At 39.5% G+C, this 12981-nt stretch overlaps 1 protein-coding gene across 1 annotated transcript in view; it reads right to left on the reverse strand.

Annotated features, from left to right (window-relative positions):
- Nucleotides 1-12981, reverse strand: part of LOC146621326 (uncharacterized) — a 39088-nt gene that overhangs the window by 13921 nt on the left and 12186 nt on the right. The window contains exons 5-7 of the mRNA XM_085368333.1: nt 12415-12549; nt 10434-10522; nt 493-642 (exon numbers count right to left, since the gene is read on the reverse strand). Of these exons, the coding sequence (XP_085224459.1) occupies nt 493-642; nt 10434-10522; nt 12415-12549 (374 nt within the window). The remainder of the gene's footprint in view (nt 1-492; nt 643-10433; nt 10523-12414; nt 12550-12981) is intronic.

A 12981-nucleotide genomic window follows, 5' to 3' on the forward strand; every position in this document is an offset into this window, starting at 1 on the left:
ACTTACCCACGCTGTGTTTATGTGCTAAAAGAGAAATCATTTCCTTACAACTAAAGCCGAGTCATTAAATCTTCTACACAAGGCATTTTGTAGAGGGTATAGGAGCCGTGGCAGTTTGCCTTGAAACAACTGTAATCTCCACATTTTGACTTTAGCTTAGTTCAATGTATATGACATAAAACATATCCTAGCGTAATAAGAAAAGTAAAAACAAAACAGGCATTTTTGGACCAGCAAAATTAAAAGGATGAGATGCCAGGTGATTATACACTAATGCTGCACACATTTTAGTTAATAAAAAACTTGTTTCCGGTCTCCTTCATAAGGTATTTCTTTTGACACATTATTTTCAGAGTCAGGGAAATATTTAAAAAGAAATTAATATTTATTCAATTTACTAAAGACACCATTACAGAGCTGTGAGTATTTAAGAAGCACTTTATGCTTCATTCCTGACATATGATTGTTTGTTGCTTCTGATGAATATTTTACCTGTTTCAGGATATCTGTGTTGTTTGAGTAGACAGCCACCTGCTGGCGGGGATGGTGAACTGAATCACTGATGGATAAGAGAACCACAATACCATCGAACCTATGGTGGTGACTGAACGATTTAAGCACATCCAGATAATCATGCCAGTCCTGAAAGTGACAAAAAAGGACAAACATTAAATTTTTACTACTATGTAGAAAAAAAAAAGTGTTCAAATTAATGATGAACCTTTTCTATTTTTATATACAGCCACATAGGAAACTTTGTAAGACTCTGCCTTTTATTGCACATATGATTTAATGTAATTTAGTAAAACTTGAGTGGTTTCAGAAAAAAAAGCCCTTTATCTGTAGCAATGAGAGACGAAGCTGTCAAAGCACACAGAGGGGTAGAGAGACACTTTGTGATTTATTGTTTGGAAATTAACTGTTTGCTCTTAAAACAGCCACCATGCACAGATTGTGGTAATTCAGTGACACACACAGTGATTGATGGATGGAAAGTTGCATTAATTAATTGTTTTGTTTGTCAAGGGAACTTGTTTTTTTCTTTCTCTCTGGAATGATTAACAACAATGTTATGGGAACCGTAATTTGCTATGCTATAAAGTGTGCAAAGTGATACTTTTGAAAACATATTTGCTTGATTAATCTAGATTTGCTGTACAACTGTTTGTTTTGTAAAGTTCTCAAAATTGTTGCCGTGCTTATTTAAGTAGAACTTTTTAAACAAAAGAGATATTTAGAGTAAAACTAATAAAGGAAGTTTGACTTTCGTGTGTGTGTCTGCTGCAGACATGAAAACCTATTTCTTCTCGTGTTGCCAGATCGTGTCAGTCCAATGACGTTTCAGCATATGCATTTCTTTGCTGTGCAGTCGGCGTGTGTGTGTGTGTGTGTGGTCCGTCTCACTACTTAAGCCTGTGCACGCGAGTGTGTGTATTTGTATCGGACCACTGAAAGTGATTGATGAGAGCTTCTGGCGCTGTATCTGCCCAGGCTGTGTCAATATTAACCTGTGAGGATGAGGGGGCCACAATACTCCTCCCACTGTTCCTCCCTCCATCCCTCCATCCTTCTCTCGCTCCACAATATGGCTGCTGTCAGACTCGGGCTCATCAATCCTCACACACACACACAACTGTCACTTCACTGACACTGCCATTTCTCAACACTGATATCCTGATGAGTGCAATGAAGCCTCCCAAGATTCGTTAAAACACACATATTCACTCACATAAGTACAAACACACAAGCAAACGCGCACGTGGCACGAACGCATGCAGACGCACACATGAGTTCACCTGCGCTCGTGTGCTGTGATGCAAGTTTAGGAGCCGACATGAACTGGTGTACGCACATGTGAGATCTAGGAGAGCAATAAAGGCTTCATCATTTATGGTACAATATACACAGAAATGATCAGATGATGCTAGTGAAGCTAAGAGCCAACTGTGTGCATATGCACTCAAAACTACACACACACACACAGACACACACACACAGAAAACGAGCAGAGTGCGAATCTCTGCGATAACACGCAGGGCGACAGTCTGTCTGCCATTTGGCTCTTAACTGAGTAAATTACTACTCATATTGCCTGCCCCTCCTCTTTCTCCCTCTGCCACCTCCAGATACACAGATTGCCTTTTCTTATAAATTATCAACATGTTAGATATAAAAACCACTTGCTAACTATCTCCATGAACCTTAGGATATGGACACAGAAACCTGTATTTCATTTGTTGCACTTACCGGTGGCCGCCTTACCTCGAGAAACCTAGTTACTTTAAATCCTTCACTTGACTTGCTTTTAATTTGACTTTTTAGTAACGTGTTTACCAAAAGGTGAAAGTCCTTGTTCTTGTATAGATAGTTTAAATTCACAGTCCTTGCTGTCACTTAGCATCAGTGAGAAAACTTACTTTACATTCTGAAATGTGAGGTGATCTTAAAATGATGAGCTTGGAAAGTCAGCAGGCACTGAGATATTTAACTGATATTTACGGCCAGTGTTGTGGCTTTTTACTACATGCTTCACTGCAGTTCATTGGGTCATTTTGTATGCTCCTTATTCTTAAGTTCCAGCAATAGACAATTGCACTCAGTGGCACTAAAAGCTCAATGGACTACAACTTAAGAAAATATAAAGCAAAGGCAAACTAAGAAAACTCCAAGCAAAACTCCAATTCTGCAAAAGGAGAAAATACAACAAAATACCATAAACGTGCAGGAAGCACAGAGGGCTATTAGGAGGCACAATAAAGTGATGAAGATAGCTGGGAAAGGACTAATTGTTGCCAAAGTGCAAAATGAGCTTAAGTGGGTTGAATGCTGTTATTTTCCTTCATTCATTATTATTTCATTTAGGCTTCTGTGCTGTTAACTCTGAAGCGTTTCGCAGTGGAGTTTTCTGTATTTGCAGCATGATGCTTTTTTGTGTTTTCCCTAAATGCTGATTATATTCTGTGATGCCGGCAGATCTTTTTGATTATGATTTGTCTATTTGCCAGCATCGCATCGAGCTCTTAAGCGCAGAAGAAAGAAAGAAGGCAAACAACACTTACACCGACAACTGAAGGAAAAATTATGTTGGCGATTGTGTGGTGTCAGCGTAAGCTGTGTGAGCTCCTTTTTTGGTTTAGACCAGCTGTAACATCAAAACTTTGATGACTACTTGTCACACCGTTGACCTGCAACCATTACTATGAATAGCCAAAATAGGGTTGAACCCACGGTTGACACAACATTTTTGAGTACAATTTCTATGCTTTTTAAAAAAAAATAAAAATACTTTTTCAATAAACTCAAATGTGTTTTTCTCTCTTTCAACTGTCCTCTTACTTTTTTTGCATCTTAACTCTTTACATCTTCTTCTCAAACTGTTTATAGGCATCTGTTTCTCAGACTAGGCCTTTATCCACACACTTTTCTCTCTCTCACACACACACACACACACACACACACACACACACACACACACACACACGTTCTCTCTCTCATTGGCTGTCTTTGCTCCACAGGTAGCAAGTCTTTAGCGGCTGCTTGCAGTTCTCCCAACCTGCCGTCATTATGCACAATAGCCTTAGGTACAAAACTCAGGCCTCATAACTCACGCCCCGCGTGCGTAAATTCCCGTGCAAACACAGTCAAAGCAAAAACACATTTCCTGCTGTCGCCAACATCTCCGGCAAAGAATTAATCAAGCGTTCATCCATTTAGGCTCTTTGCATACCCTTTCCGTCAGAACACAGAATGCTAAGAGAGTTGCGAGTTCTTCTCAGGCGATCGTTTCGCCACCCTGATGAATCCATCAAGCGAGGTTTGATTTATACATCTGTCTGTGATCACAGCGGTACAGCTACAGTAAATGGGGTGGCAAGGAGCGAGCTGACACCTCCCTGCTCAAACACACACATGCAAATGCACGCACACATGTGCAGTATATACCACTTGCCAAACACACACGCATTGCTGAACTCACACACACACACACACGTACACACACACACGCATGTACTTGCATACTAACAGCCATTCACTCTTATTCACACTCCTGCTCACACATGCGTACACAAGAGTATTACTGCTTATGAAGTTTTTGGAAAGACAGAGGGGAAAGGGGAGGGTGGTATGAAAGTTTGCAGAGGAAGAAACCCAAATGTCTTTCAGTCCATCTCATATGGGCCTTCTCCGCATGCTTCATTCACTCAGCTCTAAGTGCGGGGATTTGGGGGCCAAGATGCGAGCACTGAGTCTATAAATGTTTTGTTTTGTTTATTTGTTTGCCCTCAAAGCCTGAGGAAGCCACAGGGGGAGAATGAAAATGGGGAAGAGAAAGATTCAGAAGATTCTTCTTCAGCAGAGATGAGGAAGAAACATCAGCGTAAGATGCTGAAGATGGAGCGGAGACTCTTGTGCAGCATCAAAATGGTTTCAATAAATGCCATATTTTTGTACATGACACAAACAGTATAATGTGCACTGTAGCCAAACAAATTTACATCAAAATATGTATCTTGGAATCTTGTTGATGTGTTTATACCACAAGAGTATTTTTACTATGTAAGAAGATGCAATCTAACACTTAAACTAGTTGGGGGAAAAAACAAAAAAACCATCAAGAAATCCCAGGATACTGTAAATAGAATGCAATCTTTATGCATTCCTTCTTAATATAGGGATGTTTCACATGGCTACAGCACTATGTGCTTTATGAGTCTGCTCACCCAGAAAATCACTACAGTGCAAGAAAGAAAGACACAGAATCCCAGAGAGTAATAGAAAAATAGAGGGGGTGGAGGGGCGGGGCACCCTGGCTTCCTGGTCTTCAATCTTAGTCCCTGGGAGGCCCACCCTGCACCTGCTGTCTCCTAGTGCGTCTCATCAGAAAGGCATTTACTGAGTGCCGTGGCTGCGGGCCCCTTCATTAGCGAGCATAATTATTTGTGCAAGTGGCGTAGGGCAAAACTGGCCCTGCATAAACAAACAGAAGGGCCGGAGGACTGCGAACAAACAACACATTAGAGACAATCAACGTTGCCAAAATGAAACCTAAAGCGCAGCTCAGATGGAGATGGACACGTACGCAAACACAATCAGATAGAACAGAACAAACAAATCTACCTCAACAACACAAAACATCGCATAAATGAAAACAGGAAAAGTAAACAACATCCAAAATAATGCTAACTCATCGGCACTACTGTGTCAGCTTCTGCGGATGTGAGGCGCTGAGCTGACATCTCGCCATGTTTTTGTTGTTCATGCATTTTTAATTGCAAGTATCTGACAAATAATAACAATGACAACAATAAAATGGCTTTCTGTGTTAATACTAAAGACAAATTCAAATATCTTATTCATATGCTGCACTAATAAGCAGATATCTGTGTATGAAGCATCCAACGGGCCTATGGATGCTACTGGTGTTTTCTGATGAGTCATCATGACACCCTTTCTTCCAAATATGGTCACACCCAAGATGGCATCAGCTACAATACTTAAAAATCGAGGCTTCAAATCAAGAGTTAAAAAATAGTGGGTGATAGCCCGGTAGTTATGTCCATCTTTTATATACAGCCTTTTCAGGGCACACTGTGCTGACTGTGGAGCTGCTGTGATGAGAGTCCATGGTTCTGTTCTGATTAACCCCACATTGCCCACTTCAGGTATAAGTGAGTTGCTGTCCCCAGTTAACCCTATAAGGTCTAACCACCTCTTCTCTGAACATAACAACAGCCTGATGGCTTAACCAGAGATTTTATCAACCAGTCTAGCATCTTTTACTAACCCCAACCACAGGAGACGCATCAAAACAATTTTGTTTCACTTTATTTTCCCATCAAAACCAAAAAAGTACATTCTCCAAAATACAGGGTTTGAGGACTCATACCTCAAACCTTGTTCATAAGTTAAGGTAACCTGGAATTAGTGAAACTCTTACCCATGGTTACAGATATACACTGTAAAGACTAACTTACTGAACCTTCTGCCACTGCAGGTTGGAAAAATGACAGAAAACAAATAGAGATATAGACATCAACACAATAACAAACACACACACACACACACACACAGTTAGAGTGGTCACGCGCACACAGAGCATAAGATGAATGATTTTGTTTGCCGCACAGAGAAAACAAATACCATCAAAATAGTTATTGTATCTTGGTGTAACATTAAATTACTGAACTAACATGCAAACTTTTCCTGATCCTCCGAGAAGCGGAAACAGCTTTAAAAAAAAAAAAAGAAAAGAAAAGAAAGAAAAAGAGAAAAAAAGACGAGGAACTCTAAAACACATTGTACTTCTTAGATATCCATATTAACATATGAAAAAAAAAATCACATTATTCGCATATTCTCTGAGCGAGTGTACGTCTGTGTGTGGCTGTGGGCTCCTGTCCTTCCCACAGTTCATCAACTCCACAGCATGACAACTCTTCATCTGACCGAAGCTTCATCTGCCAGCGCTAATTTCTGAGCTGTGAAAAGCTCAAACACACACGTGCTGGCATGAATATGCGAATAATGCGTCTTTAGTAGGGGGGTTTTGTGTTCATCAATTTGAGGTCAATGTAAGTGTTACACAAAACTTTTCAAATGATCAAGGTGATGATGCACAACAGCGACGTGCCCTTGAGCAACGCCCTTGACCCCTATGGTGCTGCACTGCTGTGGTGCTTTTTTTACTAGTTGATACAATGCATCTACCACAGAGCATGGAAGCTGTAATGGATGCAAACACAGCATCTCATAAGGAATCTGTACAGCAGGGGTTCTCAAAAATTTGGGGGCTATGGACCTCATACAGGGGAGAAGATTTTCCAAAGACTCCTTCACAACGATCTTGGTAGTCTGAGCTCAGAGTCACTTTATGTTGTGAACTGACTCAAATGTTAATGCTCATCAGCTAACTAGCTGTCTAATAAAGCAAGCTACTGAACAGCTGGAACATCTCGCTATTTTGCAAAAGAAGTGAGTGACAGAAGTGACTGATGTGGTGCATCTGGATCAGATCTGATTTTTTTTTAATAGTCTTCAAACAACACCAGAGGGAGTAATGGACACAATATGCTCTTTTTATTAGGGTTAATGGTTCCTATTAGAAGTTAGTAAGGGTTTTGCTAAGACCTTTGCTACTGACTGTACACCCCACTCAGAACTATTGTGTTATGTGGGATTTATTGGTGTTCAGTTGTGCAGGTCTTTGGCTGCATAATGAGAGAGACTGTGGGAATTTAACTAACGTAGAGGCTCCAAAGCATGTAGCCCTCTAAAAAGCCTACAGAGCAGGAAGAAGCACAAAAATGTCACATCATAAAGAAAAAACAAACAAACAATGGCAGTGGAAAGTTTTAACTGTTTTTAGCACTTGATTCACACTTGGTTCCAGTGGTTGGTGGTGGTTTTCTCACCAGTACTACCAGAGATGTCTTTCTGTTAAAAGGGAGTTTTTCCTTCCCACTGTCACCAACGCTCTTGCTCGTTGGGGGTCATCTGATTGTTGGCGTTTTCTCGGTTTTCCCTGCATTATTGTCAGGTCGTTATCTTACAATATAAAGTGCCTTGAGGTAACTGTTGCTGTGATTTGGTCCTATATGAATATAAATGAACTAAATTTAACTTTAGTATAATTTTTTTTTCCTATTGTGTCATCCATGTTCTCCACAGAACGGGCTGAGCTAGTTTTTTTTATTTATTTTTGTTTTGGTGCTGACCACTAGTGACAGTACACAGCTATAACATGGGGGGGTTTTCAAAGATTTACATTGCTCCTCCTGATTCCCAGAGCAGCACCATGCTTGGTGCTTTATAGTACACATCACGAAGAAACTTGCTGTCATGCAGAAAACTAACTCTAATGTCAAAAATATTTAAATAAGGTCGCGCTGCGGCATTTAAATGTAACGTTGCTTCTGTAAGGTGAAGCACTGAAAAATTCAGATAATTGTTGCTCTTGTGCAGGAGCAGCAGCAGTATTTTATTCTTCTATAGTCAAACACAATAACAGTGTTTGAGAAACCGACAGAAATATTTGCCTTTGCAGTTTCAACTGTAGTGACTCTGAAGGGAGGAAGCTCATTTCGTTTGTACTTTTCTCTTCCTGTAATAGAGGAGCACCCAGACTGACTAATGTATGTTTGTACAGTATACAAAAATACATTAGTCAGTATATACGATGTGTCCGTATCGTTACACCACACACTGCAAGCTTTTTCTTCTGCTAACTAGGCAATCACAGACATCTTTTTTTTTTTTTTTAAACAAAAATCTAACTCTGCCCTCTTTAACCATCCAACACACACACACACACACACACACACACACACACACACACACACACACACACACACAGAGAACACTTTGACAAACACATAGCACATAAACCATTAAAGACTAATTGAATCTAATTTATTTAGTTTTCTGGAAAGAATCATTTAAGGCAGAACTTCCCTAAGCCCCCCTCAATAAATGACTCTCATACCGTTTTACTCTCTTTTCAAACACAATTAAAAAATAATATATAAATATATACACACTGCAAATGACATGCATATAAGGAGTTCATTTTGGAGCCCGATCTCAGGTCATTAGTAACCCACCATGACGCTGTGGAGTTGGGGTCCGCTGGCGACACACAAGCCCCTGGCCATTTATTCTATATTAAGTCTTTAATGGGCCCTCTCTCTCTTTCTCTCTCTCCCTCCTGACACACAGCATGCAGGCTCAGCGCTGGTAAAATATGCACAGAAAGTCCGGTGCGCAAACACAGACAAAGCCATTCAAATGAATGGTTATTTATTCGCTAAACGAGGATCTGGGTGTTTAATGTTCCTTGGACGTTAGGTAGTTTTCTGGGGGAGGCAGAGCCATACCCCTACGGCTACAGACATCATTTATTTTACACATAGCCTAATACTGCACGCTAGGCAGCCGCTGAGAAAAATGGGCTTTGGAAGTGAGAAGGAGATATAAAAGAAATAATGAATAATTTTTTATTTTGGTGGTGGGGGGGGGGGGGGGGGGTGCTTTTGGGTGGGGGGGGTGAACACATTAGCAGGGAGAAAAGCAAGGGGTAAACTTAAAGGCTTAAAGCACCCTGTTTGCGTGTATGTGCGTGTGTGTGTGTTGTTTGCAAATGTGAAGAGGAAGAAAAAGAGTGACAGAGCTAGAGAAGTCATCACCAGCATTACACAAATGTTTCAATATGTGTGTGTGTGTGTGTGTCACATTTTTGGAATCAGTGGGGAGGAAGGTGATACATGATTGTGTGCGAGGCTCTCGAGCTTCCATCTACATCTCATCCAAATGCAGAACATCACAACAGCAGAGGGGCTCCTCTTCTACACTACAGCACCTCCCAAATTTGACACAGCGAAGGTGCGATGTATCCATCAAAAGTAACTTTTTAACAAATGAAACATTATCTCTTTCTCTTTTGTCGCTTAAAAGACAACAGAAGTTTTCTGAGCTTCTCTGAAAACATTACAACCCACGAAACACTAAAAAGAAGACTAATGGGGTTAGTAAGTAAAAAATAATAAGGATATTAATCCAATATTCCATTATCAGCACACTTTATGTATTACTGTGTACAATAAATAAAGTACACATAACCATTGATTTTGATTTGTGTTGTGTACGGTTCATAGGAGTATATCAGAAAACTGTGCATAAGTCTTGAGCCACCACTCATTGCTTTATATTTTGATAGGAAAACAGGAAGTAGGCACGCATTCACACGTTTCCATGCATGGAAATACAGCATATAGGGCAAAAAGAGAGTTTGTACAATTATAGCAAACTTGGAAGTCAGTATTTGGCACTTTTATTCTTCAACACAGCTTGAACTCTTTCAGGAGTAGTCCTTCAGGCTTCTTGAAAGACGTTAGTTCCATCGTGTTTTACAAATGGCTGAAGAAACTCACTGTTTTATCTCTCACATGACCTCCTCTTGGATTCATCACTACATAGACCCTGTTGGTACTGATTTTCAGTCCAGTTCTTGTGTAGGTTGGCATACCGCAGCCTTTTTCTCCACATTTCCCTTCCTTAAGAATGACTTTTTGACAGCCATCCTTCCACTGAGACCATTTCTGATGTGGCTTCAGTGATCAGTAGATGGATCAGCTGCAGGGTCTGATGGAAAACTGCTTTCAAAATTCATCTGTCAGCATCATAAAAATATATATATATATATTTCTCTTATGAGTGAAAAAGCAGTTAATGTGCAAAGAGAAACTTTAAAAGACCTTCAGAAAGCCTGGAGAACTTCTCCTAAACACCACTATGAAGCTTTACAAGAAAGTCTGCCTACTTGGAAGCAAAATATAAACAAATGAGTGGTGGCTCAAAACTTTTTAAAAAGTACTTTTCATAGATCCTGTGATGTGATTTTTGGCATAAGACTGGTACTTTATTTAATAAGAATTTACCTCCTTATCTGTAGCCATCGAAGTGAGTACTACGGTCATCTCTCCATCCGAAAACTCCTTTACCTCCAGAGTCAGCTGCTGCATCAAGTCTACATCCAGTCAGCACATATACAAACAGACTAACAGTTATATGAAACACACACATATAAGGATCCAAAACGGTTTCACAACAAATAACAGAAAAAAATATATAAAGCATGAATTCCCTCTCCAGATGTGAAAGGTAAGTAAAACGATGTTACAATGCTGCAACAAATGGAATTTTTGCATTCATGCAAACACAATGCTGTCAGGAACAACACAGCCCTGTTATCTAATTAGACCTTATGTTAATACTGCAACGTGCACAGACTGTGCTCCACTGACAGCTCCCTCACTGTCCTGTTAGCTTTACTGCTCCTGCTAGGGAAAGATTATTTATACTGGTTTTACTGCTATTAGAGTTGATGTTGACACATGATTACAACCTGACTACAGATTTACTTGACAGAGAGATCAGGGTGGACTTTCATCAGTCCTCTAATACAAATTACATGGACAGTATTTCTGCTATGCGATGGTAGGAGAAGCAGGGCTTGTTAATAACACACTTCATGGTTCGGTGGTGAAGGGAGACTGATTCATCTTAAAGTAAAAGTCAGTAGCAAGAAAAAAAAAAAAAGCAGTTTCGCAAATAATTATTACCTGACACTAACCTGCATAGTAGGTAGATTTAACAGTCTAATTGTTACAAACCTAAAGACTGAGTTTATTAACAAAACTAAGTTACCTTTTTGTAAAATAACACAAAATACAGTGGTTAACAAATTTATTATAAGTTTGCTGGGGTAAGTTACCAGTATTTATAATCACCCAAATCATTTTTTATGTTTCAGTACCCATCACTAGTATGCGCAAAGTCTTTAACTGAAAGAGCTTTTAAATTAATAGTTTTAATGCTAAATTATAATTATTGTTGTTGAATTTTAAAATTTACTGTTTTCCAAAAGAGTAGAAAAAAGGTGATGATGAAGAATATTATTCTTTTTTTTATTCAGAGGATTATATTTACTTCAAAAATTATATTTATTGCATTCCTGAAAAGGAAAAAATGTTGTAATGGTTGAATGTAATGATTAATTGATTTTCTGATTTCTCAGAGAACTCATATATATACATGGTCTCATAAATTTGTTAAGCACTGTACATGACATTGAAAACTGTTATATGAATATATGGCCAAATAGCACTGACTGGGTAAACAGTGCAGCGGTGGGCAATTAATTTTCCCAAGGGGCCGACGTGAGAAACTTGGACTGTGGTGGAGAGCTGCACCAATAAGCTTTTAACGAGATAAAATAAATATTAAGCAGAACCGGGTTTGGCTTATTGCGGAGGGTCTCAGTTTCTCGTGTGGCCCCTTAGGAAAATTAATCACACGCCCTTATGCTAATGGGTGTATTAAGTAAGCTGGACACGACACAGCACTGACACTCAGCCTCATGACCAGTTTGTTCCCATGGCCCCAAAAAGCAACATTTTCCCACAACAAGGTCAGCTCTGACTCTTACACTTAAACTGATGTATTTTCAAATAATGAAGTCTCTCTGTCAGAGATTAAGAAAAACTTTTTTTTTCCTTCAAGAAATGCGATGCTATCTATGAGTCTAGTATTTGAGTGGTACAGACACTGGTTTGCACATTTTACTGGATTGATCTTTGTAGTGACAATCAATTTATACATCACTGATACACTTCCAAGATAAGATGCTGAATGCAACCCAATATGATAACCCACTGGTCTGAAACTAGCTCACAGTTAAACTCAAAGTAATGGAATCATTGTTTCTTGCATTGGTTATACTTCCTCCCATAAAGTGCTATGAAATACGATGCACCTGCCGCTGTGTTGCTTTGATGAGCATATAAGAACAAAGCTATATCAGACTCTCTACTCCAGCCAGTCTCTCTGTTTAGATTCACTTTGTGATCGAATGCACACCTTGTAACTTCACTTCATTGTGCTCACCAACAGCGACTTCCCCCCATTGCTCCAAGGATTTCACGAGCTCCTCCAGCTGTGCTGAATGACGGCCATGTTTCATCCAAAAGGCTTCTGTCTGGAGTCGCAGGGCCTCTGTAGACACACAAAACAAGTGCAGAGTGCAATCGTCATGCTAACTCTGGCTCTCTTTCACAAGTTCATATACACAATCCGCGTAATGGTAGGTTGCCCCACGAATTAAGAGTGAAAAAATAAATCGCTAAAAGTAAATAATTACTGACAATTTACACTTCTGTTTTCCTACATTTCAGTATGATTAGTTACAAGGTTGTGCACTTGCTTGGGCAGGTTTACACTTAATACTGTTTGTACATCACAAAGACAACACAGCACACAGAGAACGATTAACTCCTAATAAAATGAGACAGTAAGAATAATATTTAGGACATGATTTTGTTAGTGTATAAATAATATTAGGTGTTTGTGCTATTATTTTCTCCTTTTCATCAAGCGGACACTGAAAGACATTTTGTAAGAGAAAAGAAATCAGTGCAAGCAATAATT

The sequence above is a fragment of the Diplotaxodon limnothrissa genome, linkage group LG12 (genome assembly GCF_057381915.1).
Source record: "Diplotaxodon limnothrissa isolate DT_005_m linkage group LG12, D_limnothrissa_male_GT1.1, whole genome shotgun sequence".
NCBI lineage: Eukaryota > Metazoa > Chordata > Actinopteri > Cichliformes > Cichlidae > Diplotaxodon > Diplotaxodon limnothrissa.